General features: G+C 46.8%; 1 protein-coding gene across 17 annotated transcripts in view; it reads left to right on the top strand.

Moving 5' to 3' along the window:
• The window catches only part of TNXB (tenascin XB), a 121,389-nt gene that overhangs the window by 69,003 nt on the left and 35,868 nt on the right, over positions 1–16,518 (top strand). For 10 of the 17 annotated variants that reach the window (XM_083424527.1, XM_083424522.1, XM_083424511.1 and 7 more), the window contains 10 exons: positions 919–1,230; positions 2,965–3,249; positions 4,333–4,620; positions 5,716–6,003; positions 6,508–6,795; positions 8,437–8,715; positions 10,044–10,334; positions 11,930–12,247; positions 13,488–13,799; positions 16,038–16,352. In XM_083424527.1, the coding sequence (XP_083280653.1) occupies positions 919–1,230; positions 2,965–3,249; positions 4,333–4,620; positions 5,716–6,003; positions 6,508–6,795; positions 8,437–8,715; positions 10,044–10,334; positions 11,930–12,247; positions 13,488–13,799; positions 16,038–16,352 (2,976 nt within the window). The remainder of the gene's footprint in view (positions 1–918; positions 1,231–2,964; positions 3,250–4,332; positions 4,621–5,715; positions 6,004–6,507; positions 6,796–8,436; positions 8,716–10,043; positions 10,335–11,929; positions 12,248–13,487; positions 13,800–16,037; positions 16,353–16,518) is intronic. The other 7 variants (XM_083424517.1, XM_083424518.1, XM_083424521.1 and 4 more) reach the window with 6 other exon arrangements.

Raw genomic sequence — 16,518 nt, forward strand, 5'->3', positions numbered from 1 at the left:
TTTTGGAAGCCGAACATCCAATGAGGCTTCTGGGGCTTCCAATTGGCAGCAGGAGCTTTCTGCAACCAATCAGAAGCTGCATTTTGGAAGTCAAACATTTTGGAAGTCGAATGGACTTCCAGAACGGATTCTGTTCAGCTTCCAAGGTATGACTGTACTTACATTTTACATCTATCTTTACACTGAGCTAAAATTTCCTTCTCCCTCTCCATCGCGAACCTCTTTCATAGCCCCGTTTGACATCACCAGTGACTCAGCCCATTTGCCCTCCATTTATGGCAAGTTTAAATGGGCCCAGGTAAAAGGATTGCAGAAAATTTGAGATGCAATGGGACCTACGTATACTCTAGTTTGCTAAAAGTCTCCTAACCATTCTCATCTCCTTTAACAAACCAGAAATCCCATGTTTCTTTTAGCAGGGAAAGCATGACTCTTAAAGGCCCTAGTCTCCCATGGTGTAAGATATCTGCAGCTGAATTTTTATAGTGCCTTATTTTTAAAAACCCCAAAGTAAATTTGAAATTGCTGCAGAAATGCAACAAGTTGAACATGGGCATAGCTAGAGGGGGCAGCTGCCGCCCTGCCCCGCCATTCAAGTAAAGCAATGGAAATACTGACCAATCACATTGGTTCTGCTACCCTAATAAAGTCCTGCTGCCCCCAACAAAAATCCTGGCTATGCCCATGAAGCTGAACCCAAAACTAGAAAAAGGAGAATTTGGGAGAAACCAATTTTCAAAGGCAATGTTGACATTCATGGCTCCACCCCCTTTTGCCTCTAGCCACACCCACCACTGGCCTGGGGACTTTTGGAGGTAGACGAGAAGGGAATGCATCCCTCAGGCTGGTAACAGAGTCCCCCACCCCGCCCTATGTCTCATCCCACTGCTATGGGGTTACACTTTCTCTCTGTTTTAGCTGCTGTAGGAACGCCACCAGGGGCCACCACAGAAAAGGTCACCGTCGTTCAGCTCAGCCTGGACCAGCTGTCTGTTTCTGACATCACCAGTGACTCGGCCCGTCTCTCCTGGACCGTCCCAACTGGGAATTTTGACTCCTTCCTAGTGGAGTACGAAGATGCAGATGGGAGGCCGCAGGTGCTGCCCGTGGATGGGGCTTCCCGCACGCTCACTGTCCCCAACCTGGAGCCCTCCCACAGATACACCTTTAACCTCTACGGACTTTACCACGGCAAGCGCTATGGCCCCCTGCCCGTGGAGGCTGTCACAGGTCAGCAGTGGATGAAGTGGCCAACTGGTCTGTGGTCTCTCCCCTCCCCCTGCCCCGGACACGCTTTTCTCCTTTCTTTCTCAGGGTGCATCTGCAGCATCGGAAGAAGATGCAGCCCAGCCTACAAATTTCTGTTCTCTTTCAGGCACACCTTTTGAGCTCTGCACCCGAAGGGTCTTTCTTGGGTGGTGGGAGGAGAGAAAAACTTCTCTGCTCGAGTGATAGCCTGGCCACAAGCAGATACTTACTTTTTACATTTATTTTAACATTGGGGTGAAAGTTCCTTTTCCCTCTCCCTCGTGAACTACTTTCCCAGCTCCATTTGCACTACATTTATGGCACTTTCAGTGGTTCGAATCCCTGTGACATGGTGACCTCCTGTTGCCCGGTCCCAGCTCTTGCCAACCTAGCAGTTCAAAGCACATCAAAGTGCAAGTAGATAAATAGGTAACACTCCGGCAGGAAGGTAAACGGCGTTTCCGTGCGCTGCTCTGGTTCACTAGAAGCGGCTTGGTCATGCTGGGCACATGACCCAGAAGCTGTATGCCAGCTCCCTTGGCCAATAAAGTGAGATGAGCGCCCCAACCCCAGAGTCGGCCACGACTGGACCTGATGGTCAGGGGTCCCTTTACCTTACCCCACCACCATCATTTTTCTTGCTTTATATACAACACAATTCTGTAGCTCCATGGTAGATCAAGCATTTTGCATGCAGGAGGTTCTTGGCATAGATCTCCTGAGGAATCCTTCACTCCCTTAACAAACTATATCTCCCATGATTTATTTCAGTGGGGAAATAAAAGACAAAGTTGGAATAAGGAAGCTATAATTGCACATTGTAGATGTGGCTTTTCTCATGCAGCGGAAGTTCAGCATTGAGGGTGCCCAATCGCACTTGAGACGGAGTTTCACATGCTTGGGCCCACACCACATAATGTGGGGGATTCTAGTCGTTACAAGCTGTGGACCTGAGCTCTGGGGAACCACCATGACAGCCTTCCCCAAAAGATCTCGGTGATCAGACAGGGATATAAGGGATCAGTCGGTCCTTCAACAATCCTGTACCCAAGTTGTTAAGGGCCTTGTGAACTAATACATGACCCCTGAACTTGGCTCTCTAACATATGGGCAGCCCATGCAAGCTTTTAAGCACTAGATTTATGCAATGGCAACAGTCTGTCCCCACCAACAGTGTAGCCACAGCATTTTGCACTGGACCAGGCACCAGGGTAGCCCCACACAGAGCGCATTGCAAAAGTTTAATCCTGAGGTTACCAGTGCAGACAGATCACCACGGCCATAGCTTTTATGCATCATTTGGGCACCAGTCAGCAGTGGTGATAGTTATTTGCAGCTTTGAAATACAGTGTCAATAACTGCCCACTTGCATTTGTGTTATCTTAATCTGTTCCTGGCAACTAGTGAATCTGCAAACAGGTGATTTCCTCACCTGTTTCTGACCCACTTGGCATTCTCTAGCATCCCTAATTATGAGTGCCTGCTTTTTAGCCTTGCTGTTGGGGGAAAACAATGGGCGAGTTAATCTCACCTTACCTTTTGGTATAGCTCTTCTGTCTGTTCTATGCCTTAGGCCCTAAGGCTTAGTGGGAGCAAACTGGGAGACCTTTTGCATTCTTCTAATCATGACTTAATTTTTACAGGAGCAGAAGAGTTTCCGACTGTTAAGTAGTACTTCAGTCTTCACCCCCTTTTTTCTCTCCCTCTATGTTTTAGCATCGGCAGTGACGCCACCACCACAACCCACCCTAGGGGAGCTCTCAGCCGTTGATGTCTCTAGTGATTCTCTCCGCCTCTCCTGGACAGTCCCCACTGGGAACTTTGACTCCTTCCTGATCCAATACAAGGATGCGGAGGGGAGGCCTCAGGCCCTTCCGGTGGACGGAGGTTCTCGCGAGGTCACCATTTCTAGCCTCCTGCCTTCTCGTAGATACAAGTTCAATCTTTATGGGATCTCTGGTCGCAAGCGGATTGGTCCCATTTCCACTAGTGCGGTCACAGGTCAGCTGAGGTCACAGCAACCATAATTCTTTCACAGGGGAAGCAGTTTATTTCCATTCTGTCTCAGGAGCAGGGGCGTTGCTGCGTCTCCATCTGTAATGCAGACCAAGGGTACATGCAAATATACACAAACAAAGTCGCCACTGTGCCCCGGAAGTGCGTTTCCCCCCCATGTCGGGGTGAATTATTGATTTCGATTGTCATATAGAATCATGGAATCATCACGTTGGAAGGGACACTGAGGATCACCTAGTCCTGCAATGCTTTAGCCACCACTGATGTTTTCCACGAAACCCCAAAGCAATGCTTGCTTGAGGGCATTGTGGGAGATTCAAATCGTGGCTAGATCCATTTGCCAGGCAGCCTTGAGAGTGCCGGGAGGTTATAATTTTGGTAAAAAACCAGGGGCCTTCTTATTGGGGTTAATTGATGAGGAAATTCAAAAAAAAAGATGTAAATTTGTTTATGTATGCCACACTGGCTACAAGAATTTTGATGGCCCAAAGATGGAAGCAGCAAGAACTCCCCTCCCTTGAAGACTGGCAGAATATATCGAATTGGCAGTTAATGGGATAGATAAGAAACCGGCGCAATGAATTGTTTCTTAAGGACTGGAGCAGAATTATAAATTATTTTGAAGAAAATTGTAAATATTTGAAAACGTTTGCAGCTTTAACATGAAATGTTTTGCAATGCGAAATTAAGGAGCTAATTTACATATAAGAGGGTGAATGATAAAGATAATATTTAGTAAAGAAGTGGTTATAAAAATGCGAATGATCTGACCAAAAAAAATGGGGAAGTCAGAAAGAGGGAGGGAAGGAGGTCGATACTCACTTTGAGTAACATGGTAGTTAGGAAGTTTAGGTAATTTGTGCGAAAAGTAATTTTGGAAAACTCAATACAAATTATGGTTTTTTAAAAAAAGAGAGTTCCAGGGGGAAAGGGGGCGAAAATTAAGGGTGTCCGGACAAGCAGTCAGCAGCTGAGCCTGTAAGCCCCCCCCCCCCGGCAGTTCTCCCTCCCTCCCTCCCTCCCCCTCTCATGGTGGCCATTGACTCCTTATTCTTCTTTCTCTTCCAGAACAACTGATGGTGAAGCCCACTCCAGCACTCAAGCTCGGAGAGCTAACAGCTGGTAATGCCATGCCAAACTCCTTTGACGTCTCCTGGACTGTGGAGGCCGGGGACTTTGACTCTTTCATCATCCAATACCAAGACGCTCAGGGCAAACCCCAGGTTCTCCCTGTTGACGGGCGCCTCCGCTCCCTCCACCTCCACGACTTGGCCCCGTCCCACAGATACCAGATCAACCTCTATGGTGTCTTGGGCCGAAAGCGTCTGGGCCCCATCTCCACCGAAGCAGAGACAGGTCAGCAACCATCCTTCTTTAAGACAGCCTCCACCCAATCTGGAGGCCACCAAGTTTGGGAAGGCATTTGTCCTAGACAAACATGGCAGCATTCTCTCCACGCTCACATTTCCATCTTGGCTTGAGGAACTGGATTTTCAGATGCGATAAAGTTCCAAACCGCTTCTGTATCTTCATGTGGTTGTACCCAGTTACTTTCTACTCAGAGTAAACCCAGGAGCATTAATGGACACAACTAACTTTGTTCTGTTAAAATCAGTGGGTCTACTCTAAGTAAAGGTAAAGGGACCCCTGACCGCTAGGTCCTGTCATAGACGACTCTGGGGTTGCAGCGCTCATCTGGCTTTACTGGCCGAGGGAGCCCGCATACAGCTCCTGGGTCATGTGGCCAGCATGACTAAGCTGCTTTTGGCGAACCACAGCAGAATGGGGCAAAAAGATACACAACAGGGTTAAAAATGTTGGCAAAGCTTTTAACAATTTTGAAAAGAATTAATAATGCAGCCACATGCTAATTCCTATTTTGGCAAGCCCCCACCTCATTTCAATTTATTTTAGGATTTAGTTTGCCCAAAGCCTCCAGAACTGCGGACCCTTTCAGAAGAGGCTAGTATGGGAAGGGACCTAGCTCAATGGAAGAGCAGCTGCTGCCAAGCCACTGTAGATCAGGGTTTCCAGCTCTTTTTTGGAGTATAATTCCCATCATCCCTGACCCCTGGTCCTGCAAGATAGGGATGATGGGAGCTGTAGTCCAACAACAGCTGGAGACCCAAGTTTGGGAAACCCTGGATTAGACAATACTAGATGGAGCAATGGCCTGACTCAGTATCAGCTACCTTCCCACGTTCCAAAAGCAGGGGTCACTTTGGGATCAGCTTTAGGAGAAAACGCTTGCCGCAAATTGGAAAGTGTCACATGGAGGTTTGTTTCTCGCTTGCTTAAAGTAGAAGCACCAGGCCTGGAGGTGAAGCACCCATCTCAAGGCCAGCCAGATATCACAGAGTTCATTAAAAGAACCTTCTGCCTCTGTCTTATCTCTTCCTTCCCGCATCCGTTAAGATGTACATTCTCATCATTTCCTCCTCTGTTTCACAGCCCCACTACCAACAACACCTGCTCCTCAGCCCAGCTTGGGAGAGCTCTCAGTCTCAGACGTCACCACCGACTCTGTCCGTCTCTCCTGGACTGTCCCCACTGGGAGCTTCGACTCCTTCCTGGTCCAGTACAAGGATGCAGAGGGGAAGCCTCAGGCCCTTCCAGTGGACGGAGCTTCTCGCGAAGTCACCGTTTCCAGCCTTGTGCCTTCCCGAAGATACAAGTTTAACCTTTACGGAGTCTCTGGTCGCAAGCGTCTGGGTCCAGTTTCTACTGACACAGTCACAGGTCAGCAAGGGGAGGTTCTAAAGACCTTCTGCAAGCCATAATACATGGTCAAGAGGCCACGGCTTACGGGTATAGCTGCTGCTCTGCATACAGAAGATCCCAGATTCAATCCCAATATCTAGGTAGGGCTGGGAAAGATTTCTTGCTTGATACCCTGGAGAGCTGCTAGCAGTCAGTCTGGATACTACTGAGCTAGATGGACCAATGGTCCAACTCAGCATAAGGTAGCTTCTTATTTTCCTGAGAACCACCCTGGTAGGTCAAATGATTTTTTTCTCTATGACTTGACTCAGTATACAAGGCAGATTCCTCTATTCCTGAGAACCAACTCAGGACAGTTGAAAATTTTCTCTGCTACTGTCTGTTTCCTCAATGTCACCTCCAAAGGAGCCCTCAATTGCTCCCAGCCTGGGGAGCTCCCTGCTCCTGAGAGCCTTCTGCTTCTCTTACCTCTTGTTTCCCCTATCCCTTAAGATGCCCATTCTCTATTTCTCCATTTTTCAGCTGTACTACCAACAACGCCAGCTCCTCAGCCCAGCTTGGGAGAGCTCTCTGCTTCTGATGCCACCACCGATTCCATCCGTCTCTCCTGGACTGTCCCCACGGGGAACTTTGACTCTTTCCTGATCCAGTACAAAGACGCCGAGGGCAAACCTCAGGCGATTCCAGTGGAGGGAGCCTTCCGCGAGACCGTCGTCCCCAATCTGGTTCCTTCCCGCAGATACAAGTTCAACCTTTACGGACTCACTGGCCGCAAACGCCACGGCCCCATCTCCACAGATGCCACCACAGGTCAGCTTCACTTGATGAGCTGGGGCCCTTTCCCAGGATTTATTTTATGTGTCAATTCACACAAAGATAGTGGCTGAGCCCCACGTGGGGTTCTCTCAGGGACTGTCCAAACCACCCTGGACCCTGTGACCATCATCCCTTCTTTGTGTGCCTCCTACATGAGGAGTCCAGACAGTGGCAACACTAGTACAGGTCCTTACTGGTAGTTGTGAGAGCCAGTGTGGTGTAGTGGTTAAGAGCGGTAGTCACGTAATCTGGGGAACTGGGTTCGCGTCTCCGCTCCTCCACATGCAGCTGCTGGGTGACCTTGGGCCGGTCACACTTCTCTGAAGTCTCTCAGCCCCACTCACCTCACAGAGTGTTTGTTGTGGGGGAGAAAGGGAAAGGAGAATGTTAGCCACTTTGAGACTCCTTAAAGGGAGTGAAAGGTGGGATATCAAATCCAAACTCCTCCTCTTCTTCTTCTTCTTCTTCTTCTTCTTCTTCTTCTTCTCTTTGACATCTGGTGGAATGCCCTCCCACCACATGTCAAAGAGAAGAACAACTACCATACTTTTAGAAGACATCTGAAGGCAGCCCTGTTTAGGGAAGCTTTAACAGACTACTGTATTTTAATACTTTGTTGGGAGCCGCCCAGGGTGGCTGGGGAGACCCAGCCAGAAGGGCAGGGTATAAATAATAAATTATTATTATTATTATTATTATTATTATTATTATTACTACTACTACTACTACTACTTTGGAGGCTCCCCGTTTGTGGAGGCTCCCCTGGTGCCATCATTACATATCTTTAGGCACTAGGTGAAAATGTTCCTCTTCAACAAGGCATTCGTCTCATTAACTTTCTATGGCTTTTTAAATGTGTTTGTGGGAGGAAGAATTATTGGTTTGTTTCATTATGTATTTTATGTTCCCATTTTGTACTTTTTCTGTTGTGATCTTCAGATGAGGGGCGGTATACAAATTTAATAAATAATAATAATAATGTTCATTCTGCATTTGCAAGGAGTTAGCCTTTCAGTGTGGCAGCTCCCATGGTTTGGAACTACAGTGGTACCTCCGGTTACATACGCTTCAGGTTACAGACTCCGCTAACCCAGAAATATTACCTCGGGTTAAGAACTTTGCTTCAGGATGAGAACAGAAATCATGCAGTGGCGGCGCAGCGGGAGTGGGAGGCCCCTTTAGCTAAAATGGTGATTCAGGTTAAGAACAGTTTCAGGTTAAGAACAGACCTCCAGAACGAATTATGTTCTTAACCTGAGTTACCACTGTATTGACATTAAGTTGGCACTATCGCTGTATTGTTTTAGACAATACGCTAACCCTGATGTTTATGTTCTCCCTTCACTGTTGAAGGCAGTATATGCCCCTGAATACCATTGGGTGGAAATTCCTGGTGGTGAGAGCACTTGTACTTGCTGGTTTCCCATAGACATCTGGTTGGCCACTGTGGGAACAGGATTCTGGGCTAGAATGGGCCACTGGCCGGATCCAGCAGGGATCTTCTTCTATTCTTTTGCTTCCTGCCCATCTTCCTGCCCATGCCACTACCTGAAGAACCTATTGAATGATAAATAAGTCGATCACAGGAGCCAAGTTGGTCATTTTTGTTCTCTCTTTCTCTGTTCTCTACTCCAGTTGCAGAATTGCTGGCTGCACCAACCTTAGGAGAACTCTCTGTCTCTGATGTCACCAGTGAGTCTGCCCGCCTCTCCTGGACTGTTCTAGCCGGGAGATTTGATTCCTTCTTAGTCCAGTACAAGGATGCTGAAGGCAAACCCCAGCAGCTGCCCTTGGATGGAGGCACCTATGAGACTACCATCTCTGGCCTGTCTCCTGCCCGACGATACAAGTTCAACCTCTACGGGATTGTAGGGCGCAAACGCCTTGGCCCTGTCTCTGCCGACACAGTCACAGGTCAGCACATGGCTCTTTGGCATGAATAGGGCATTGGGAGTGGTGGTGTAAATTTGGTTCAGTTCACATGAAAAGCTACTTAATCTGCACTTCCCGAAATGACACACAAAGCGAAACACAACTAATCTTCAAAATCTGTACTCTTCCAAATGTTGCAGTGTGTATGAAACCAAGGCAACCAAATAATGTGCACACAAACGTGCAGATTTGAAGGAAGTGGGAATAAAAATGTCTATGCTCAAGAAAATAACGTACGAAAATGTAGTTATGTTGGCTGAAATATACATTAAAATGTGTATATCAGGCAAAATTTCATACAAATTTAATACCGGCAACAACCATTTGGCACACTAAAATGCAGGCAAATTCTCACACAGGCTTAAAAAAAATCATTAGAAACTGATGCAGAAATTCGGAAAACCAAAGATTAGGGGAAATGGGAAACAGAGAAACTGAAAATATCAAGTCTGTCCCTCCCTCGGCATGTGTCTGGCTATATTAAGCTATTTCGCATATTTCAGACAAAAATGTATATGCAGATCCATATAAAAAAGACTCAATGATCTCTTTTCAAAATGAAAATTTACCAGGCCTGGTGCTAATACAGGCAATAATGAGGTAAATATTGGAAGCCTAGGGGGTTCTGCCAAGGTAGCAGAAACTGGGTCACTTAGGGGGGCCCTTTGATTTTACTTGTATTTTTACTTGGTGTTGAACTACACTCACCAGCACCACTGCCATTTAAATTTCCCTCAAGAAGCAGTTTGGGTGGAGTTTCATTCTGTGTGTGAGATTTTGAGCAGGAAGTTAACAAGGGGATGTTAACTGTTTTTCTTCCTATGGAGGCGAATTTGTGAAGCTAAGTTCCTCAAGAGGAGGGAGCGACTCCTAAAGCAGCTTAAGGCTCTAGATAGCACCTGCCCTGTCTCAGACTTGCAGCCTCAGCTGTGTTTCTTACATGTCAATTGTGAAAATCCCTGGTGGTGATGGAATTTGAACTCGGCACTCTGAGCTTCGAGCCTAATTTATTTGCCTCTGAACCCAGCATACAGTGGTACCTCAGGTTACAGACCCTTCAGGTTACAGACTCCACTAACTCAGAAAGAGTACCTCGAGTTAAGAACTTTGCTTCAGGATGAGAACAGAAATCACACAGTGGCAGCGCGGCGGCAGCGGGAGGACCCATTAGCTAAAGTGGTGCTTCAGGTTAAGAACAGTTTCAGGTTAAGAACTGACCTCCAGAAAGAATTAAGTTCTTAACCTGAGGTACCACTGTACTAGCTGAACACAGATTTAATTCCTATTTGTTTTTAATCTCTTGGCCTCAGCAGCTGCAGTGTCTGGCGAAGGCCCAGCGAAGCCCAGCCTAGAAGAGCTCTCTGTCTCAGAGGTCACCAGCAATTCCGCTCTTCTCTCCTGGACTGTCCCCACTGGGGACTTCGACTCCTTCCTGATCCAGTACAAGGATGCAGAGGGCAAACCCCAGGCGCTGACCGTGGAGGGAGTTGCTCGCGAGGTCACTGTCCCCAACCTGGTTCCTTCCCACAGATACAAGTTCAATGTCTACGGGGTCGTTGGCCGCAGGCGCCTGGGCCCTATTTCCTCTGAAGCCACCACAGGTCAGCAGAAGTCTTCTCTCTCTTTTCCTGTTTTAGGGGCAGAAAGGAGGAAGCAAATTCTCTCAGTGACATCCTCTCGCCTTCTAAGCTGTGTCCGCATCATCCCACTTCCACTTCCAATTTGCTTTTTCCCACAGCTGCCACACATGGGGTCGACATCTTCATCAAGCTATCCGCTACGTCCCCAAGGTCTCGTTCCTGGCCTGTCAATGTCAGTTCAGTCCCCACGAGTGTATATGTGAAATCAAGATTATTATTTATTTTTTTGCCCTGACATCCAGTACTTTATACTGACTTACGTTAAATTGCTCTTGCCACTTTACTGCTTGTTCATTCAGTTTGGAGAGGTCCTTTTCGAGCTCTTCCCAATCTCTTTTTGTTTGAAGCTCTCTGAACAATTCCGTATCCTCAGTGAAATTGGCCACCTCACTGCTCACCCCTAACTCTCGATTGTTTAGAAACAAGTCAAAAAGCACAGGTCTCAATGCTGTTCCTCGTGGGACTCCACTTTCTGCTTCTCTCCATTCGGAGAACGTTTAGTCTTATGCTTCCTGCTACTTAACCAATTAGGGACGCGGGTGGCGCTGTGGGTTAAACCACAGAGCCTTGGACTTGCCGATCAGAAGGTCGGCGGTTCAAATCCCCGCGACGGGGTGAGCTCCTGTTCCTCGGTCCCTGCTCCTGCCAACCTAGCAGTTCGAAAGCACTCCCGGGTGCAAGTAGATAAATAGGGACCGCTTACCAGCGGGAAGGTAAACGGTGTTTCCATGTGCTGCTCTGGTTTCGCCAGAAGCGGCTTAGTCATGCTGGCCACATGACCCAGAAGCTGTCTGCGGACAAACGCCAGCTCCCTTGACCAATAAAGTGAGATGAGCGCTGCAACCCCAGAGTTGGTCACGACTGGACCTAATGGTCAGGGGTCCCTTTACCTTTACTTAACCAATTCCTGATCCACAGAAGTTTCATGGATGTCTGTTAAAAGAGTCTTTCATTGTGAGGAGGCAATGCTTTCTGATTTATGGGGGTGGGGCGTTTTGCCAAAAAAGGGTTTATTTTAAAATACAAAGGGGGAGGGTATACAGGCAAACTATTGGACTATGGTTGTGCACACAATTACTGATTTACAATGAGGTTGTGCTGTTCTTTTTCTCGGTATGGATCAAAGCTGGCTTGGGGGGAAATGCAGTACCTGTATTTCCTAAGCAATGACAGGAAAGATATAGGATAGATAAGGATCAAGGCTCACTTCATGTGTATCTCTCTACCCAAACCAGCAGCAGGAGCGCTCTAGAGGCAGAGTAAATTGAAGTGTGCCTTAAACTCGTTCTCTCCTTTTTCTTATTCCCTAATTTCCCATTTCCTCCCTCCTATAATGGATGGTGCTATAAGCAGCTGTGTTGAAGGAACTCTGCCACAAATGCACATCCACTGCCTTATTTGGCTTTCTGTTATCTTGCAGGAATTTTCTCCCGTCAGGATGTGTTAGTCTGCTCATGCTTTCTTCCCCGTACTTGATAGCAAAATGATCCTGGTGGTTCATTTCTCACAATGGTGGGACCTTTACCCCTGTTCCCACTCCCCATTTTTTGTTCTAGCTGAAGCCGAGGAGGACAACAAGGAGGGAGAAGAAGACAAAGACAATCGAGAGAGTGAGCCTAGCTTGGGGCAGCTCTCAGTCTCAGAAGCTAACAGCAATTCAATCCATCTTTCCTGGAGTGTCCCAACTGGGAATTTTGACTCCTTCCTTGTTCAGTACGAAGATGGAGAGGACGAGCTGCAGACCATGCCTGTGGATGGTGGTTCCCGTGAGGTCACAGTCTCTAACCTGTCTCCTTCCCAGCGATACCGATTTGACCTTTATGGACTTTCTGGTGGCGAGCGGCTTGGCCCCGTATCCACTGATGCCTCCACAGGTCAGCAGTGCACACACAAGGCCCTTGCCCCACTCCTACAGAGAAAAGTCACTTCCACAGCATACACTTCGAGCACTATCACCCTGGGAACTGGAGTTTAAGGGTGCTGGGGACTCTAGCTCTGCGAGGTCAGCACTCTTAACAAAATGCAGTCCGCAGGATTCTCCATGACTGCTAAAGTGGTCTAGTAAGTGCTTGAAACGTATGCTGTGGATGTGACCAAAGTGAATTGGCTGTTCACTCCTCTGCTGGAGGATTTATACTGTTTTCCATTAGACATGGGATTGGGGAGAAAGTCCATTCAGTTTGCATTCTGAAGTGAAACTATCAAAGTCACACTTCCCAAAACAACATGCAAGCCAAAACATAGTCAACCCTCCAAATTCACACTTCTAGGATTTTAAAGAGAGACACGGGTGGCACTGTGGGTTAAACCACAGAGCCTAGGACTTGCCGATCAGAAGGTCGGCGGTTCGAATCCCCGTGACGGGGTGAGCTCCCGTTGCTCAGTTCCAGCTCCTGCCAACCTAGCAATTCGAAAGCACGTCAAAGTGCAAGTAGATAAATAGGTACCACTCCGGCGGGAAGGTAAACGGCATTTCCGTGCGCTGCTCTGGTTCGCCAGAAGTGGCTTAGTCATGCTAGCCACATGACCCGGAAGCTGTACAGCGGCTCCCTCAGCCAATAAAGCGAGATGAGCGCCGCAACCCCAGAGTCGGTCACGACTGGACCTAATGGTCCCTTTACCTTTATCTATGGATTTTAAAGCCAAGCAATGTGTACAAGAATGCATATACTGGAGTAAAGTGTGGATAAAATTTCACATATTGTGTGGTGAAAATACCACACAATAATTGCATTGTGTTAGGGGAAATTGCACTTGCAAAAAATGTGTATATGAAGAGAATTTTGCACTAAGATGCAATGAATTTTCATGAGGATGTTATATACTTTTTAAAGAAATGAATTCGCTCCATCCTAGTCTTCATTTTGGCTGCTCTTTCCTGAACCTTCCCCCGCTTTACAATGCTCTTTTTGAGGTGACCAGAGCCTCACATAGTATTCCAAGTTATTTAAAAACCCTGTGACCAGGATCACTAAAACTATGCCTGTCTAAGTATTTTCCTCTTCCAGAAGTGCAATCTACTGTACAATTTTGCACACCTCACAGCCAGAAGTTTGTTGATCATGGAAAGGGTGCTCCGCTAACATCTTCTGTTGACTTTTTTTTTTTTTACAGCTCCGCTGACACTGGTGACAGAGAGGGGGGAAAGAGGAACGCCACCTCCAGGGTCTGACTTTGGGCAGCTCTCTGCTTCTGATGTCACCAGCGACTCTGTCCGCCTCTCTTGGGACGTCCCCTCTGGGATCTTTGACTCCTTCCTGGTCCAGTACAAGGATGCTGACAATAAACCACAGGCACTGCCTGTAGATAAGGAGACCAACTCTGTTGTGATTTACTACTTGGTGCCTTCCTACAGATATAAGTTCAACCTCTTTGGCTTGTCTGGACGGAGGCGCTTTGGCCCAATCTCAGTCATTGTTGTCACAGGTCAGCAGAGGATCTAAAAATGGATGCCATTTTCTCTGTAATTTCAAGACAGCTGTTTTCTCCAGTCCTCTGTTTCCTCCCTCCGCTTTCCCTTTCTTACTGCTTTGGTTGCAGATCTCTTTTTTCAGAAATCAAACCGGCAGGAAAGTCCATCTTTCCTTGCATCAGGCCTTCTGTCTGGCAAGATGGTGAGAAAGAAAGTATAAGGAACAGCAGCAAATACTATTTCAGATACCATTTAATTATTACTATTATTTTTTAAAACCATCTAAACAGTTTACATAAAATGTCGTCAGATATTCATCGATAGCAATACAAGCAGACTTCTGAAATGGAAAACGTAACAGAATTATCAAAATATAGATTAACTTTTCAAAACAAATGCGCATCATATAGTTTACATGTCTAGAAAGGCTGCCAAATCAATAAGATTTTTAGCAGGTGTCACAAACAATGACAATGGAGGCGATTTATTGAATATTTACAGACAAATTGTAAACAGCTAAAAAAAATTGGCAGGATTGCTGTTATAAACTGCAGCTGCATAAGAGTATATTTTTTAAGAAGATAAATAAATGATAAAGTTAATTTAATTTGGATGTGCAGAAGATATTAAAAATAAATTTAAGGAACTGTGGAAAGGGGGAAGGAAGTCAAGTTTTAAAATGTCAAAATGACTGTAAAAGCAATGAAATGTATATATCTGAAAAGTATAAAACAGTACCTACCAAAACTCAACAGGCAGGGAGTCCTAAAAAGCAGGTCCTGCCACACAAATATATCAATTTCTAACAAGTGCAGAATGTAAAAGTGTCAGTTCCACATAGTGGGCACATATGGGGTAAGGTGACCCTCAAAATAAGCTGGTCCCAAGAGCAACACATGGGTCATAACCTACTTCATCCACTGAACAGAGTATTATCTTCAGTTGGCAGATCCAAATATAGATAGATATAGATATTGATCCAAATATAGATAGATATAGATATTGAGTTGTAGCCAACGAAGTCATTTCATTAGCTTCCCCTTGTGCAGTGGGCCTTCTCCCTCTCTCCTGGACGTTCTCCCAAAGGTGCAGTGTGAGAACATAGCAGAAGAAGAACCTGCTGGAAGTCCTTGTGTTAATGGGACAGCTCCATTAGGTGCCAGCCATGATCACCCACTCCCCACTTCTCCAAGCAGTGAGAAATTCCCTTAGTTTTAGCTCCCTTCAAATGAGGGAGTACTGGAAGCATGTGGGGTCGTATCAGACTACGTTCTACTCAAGAGTAGACCCACTGAAATTAATAGCCTTTAGTTATTGTTGTTGTTTAGTCGTTTAGTGGTGTCCGACTCTTCGTGACCCCATGGACCAGAGCACGCCAGGCACTCCTGTCTTCCACTGTCTCCCCCAGTTTCATCAGGCTCATGTTTGTAGCTTCGAGAACAGTGTCCAACCATCTCGTCCTCTGTCGTCCCCTTCTCCTTGTGCCCTCCATCTTTCCCAACATCAGGGTCTTTTCCAGGGAGTCTTCTCTTCTCATGAGGTGGCCAAAGTATTGGAGTCTCAGCTTCAGGATCTGTCCTTCCAGTGAGCACTCAGGGCTGATTTCCTTCAGAATGGATGCATTTGATCTTCTTGCAGTCCATGGGACTCTCAAGAGTCTCTTCCAGCACCATAATTCAAAAGCATCCATTCTTCGGCGATCAGCCTTCTTTATGGTCCAGCTCTCACTTCCATTACATCACTACTGGGAAAACCATAGCTTTAACTATACGGACCTTTGTTGGCAAGGTGATGTCTCTGCTCATGCCCATTAATATAAATAGTTCTGCTCTGAGCAGAACTGACATTGGGTTCAACCCATGCTGTCCTTATTAGGGATGGGAAGAATAATAGAACTGTAGAGTCGGACAGGACCTCTAGGGTCATCTAGTCCAATCCCCTGCAATGCAGATTTGACCCTACCTCATTTGCACTTCCCAAAACAGCACCGCTGAATTGTCATGAGTGTTTAAAATGTGCAAACTGCCACAGAAGTCTGGAGAACTGAATCCACGATTTGGAAAATGGGAAACTGAGAGACACCAACATTAACAGATTTGTCTCTGGTCCTTGGGATGTTTATTTTGATTTATTTATTGCATCTATGTGTAGTGTACACTCTTCCTCTGGTAGAATATCTGAAGACCAATGCCCACTGCAATGTTATCCCAGCATCGGTCCCTCACTTGCCATTTCTGTTTTAATTCTCGCAGCAACACAGCTAAAGAGAGACGAGGTGGATGCAGAGGAATCTACCGGAAGGGAACCCCGCTTGGGACAGCTCTCGGTCTCGGAGGTCACCAGCAATGCTGCCCGTCTCTCATGGAGCGTCCCTGAAGGAAGCTTTGATTCTTTCTCTGTCCAGTACAGAGACGCAGAGGGAAAGCCACAGGCGCTTCCTGTAGGAGGGGGCTCCCGTGAGGTCATTGTCTCCAACCTGGTCCCCTCTCACAAATACAAGTTCAATCTCTATGGAATCTCTGGAAACCAGCGTTTGGGACCCATATCTGCCACTGCTGAGATGACAGGTCAGCAGCACCTCCGGTGCTAATGATTTTACCTCCACACTCTAACTGATCTTTTCCCCATTACTACATTTTATTAGGTCCCTGAAACCCTCGGGGAGGATCAGTGCCTGTCCTGCTGTCTTTCTTTCTTTCCTGCTTGTTCCTCCCTTTATAGGACAAACAAGCC

This window comes from Podarcis tiliguerta (assembly GCF_965153285.1).
Source record: "Podarcis tiliguerta genome assembly, chromosome: 2".
In the NCBI taxonomy this organism is placed as follows: Eukaryota; Metazoa; Chordata; class Lepidosauria; order Squamata; family Lacertidae; genus Podarcis; species Podarcis tiliguerta.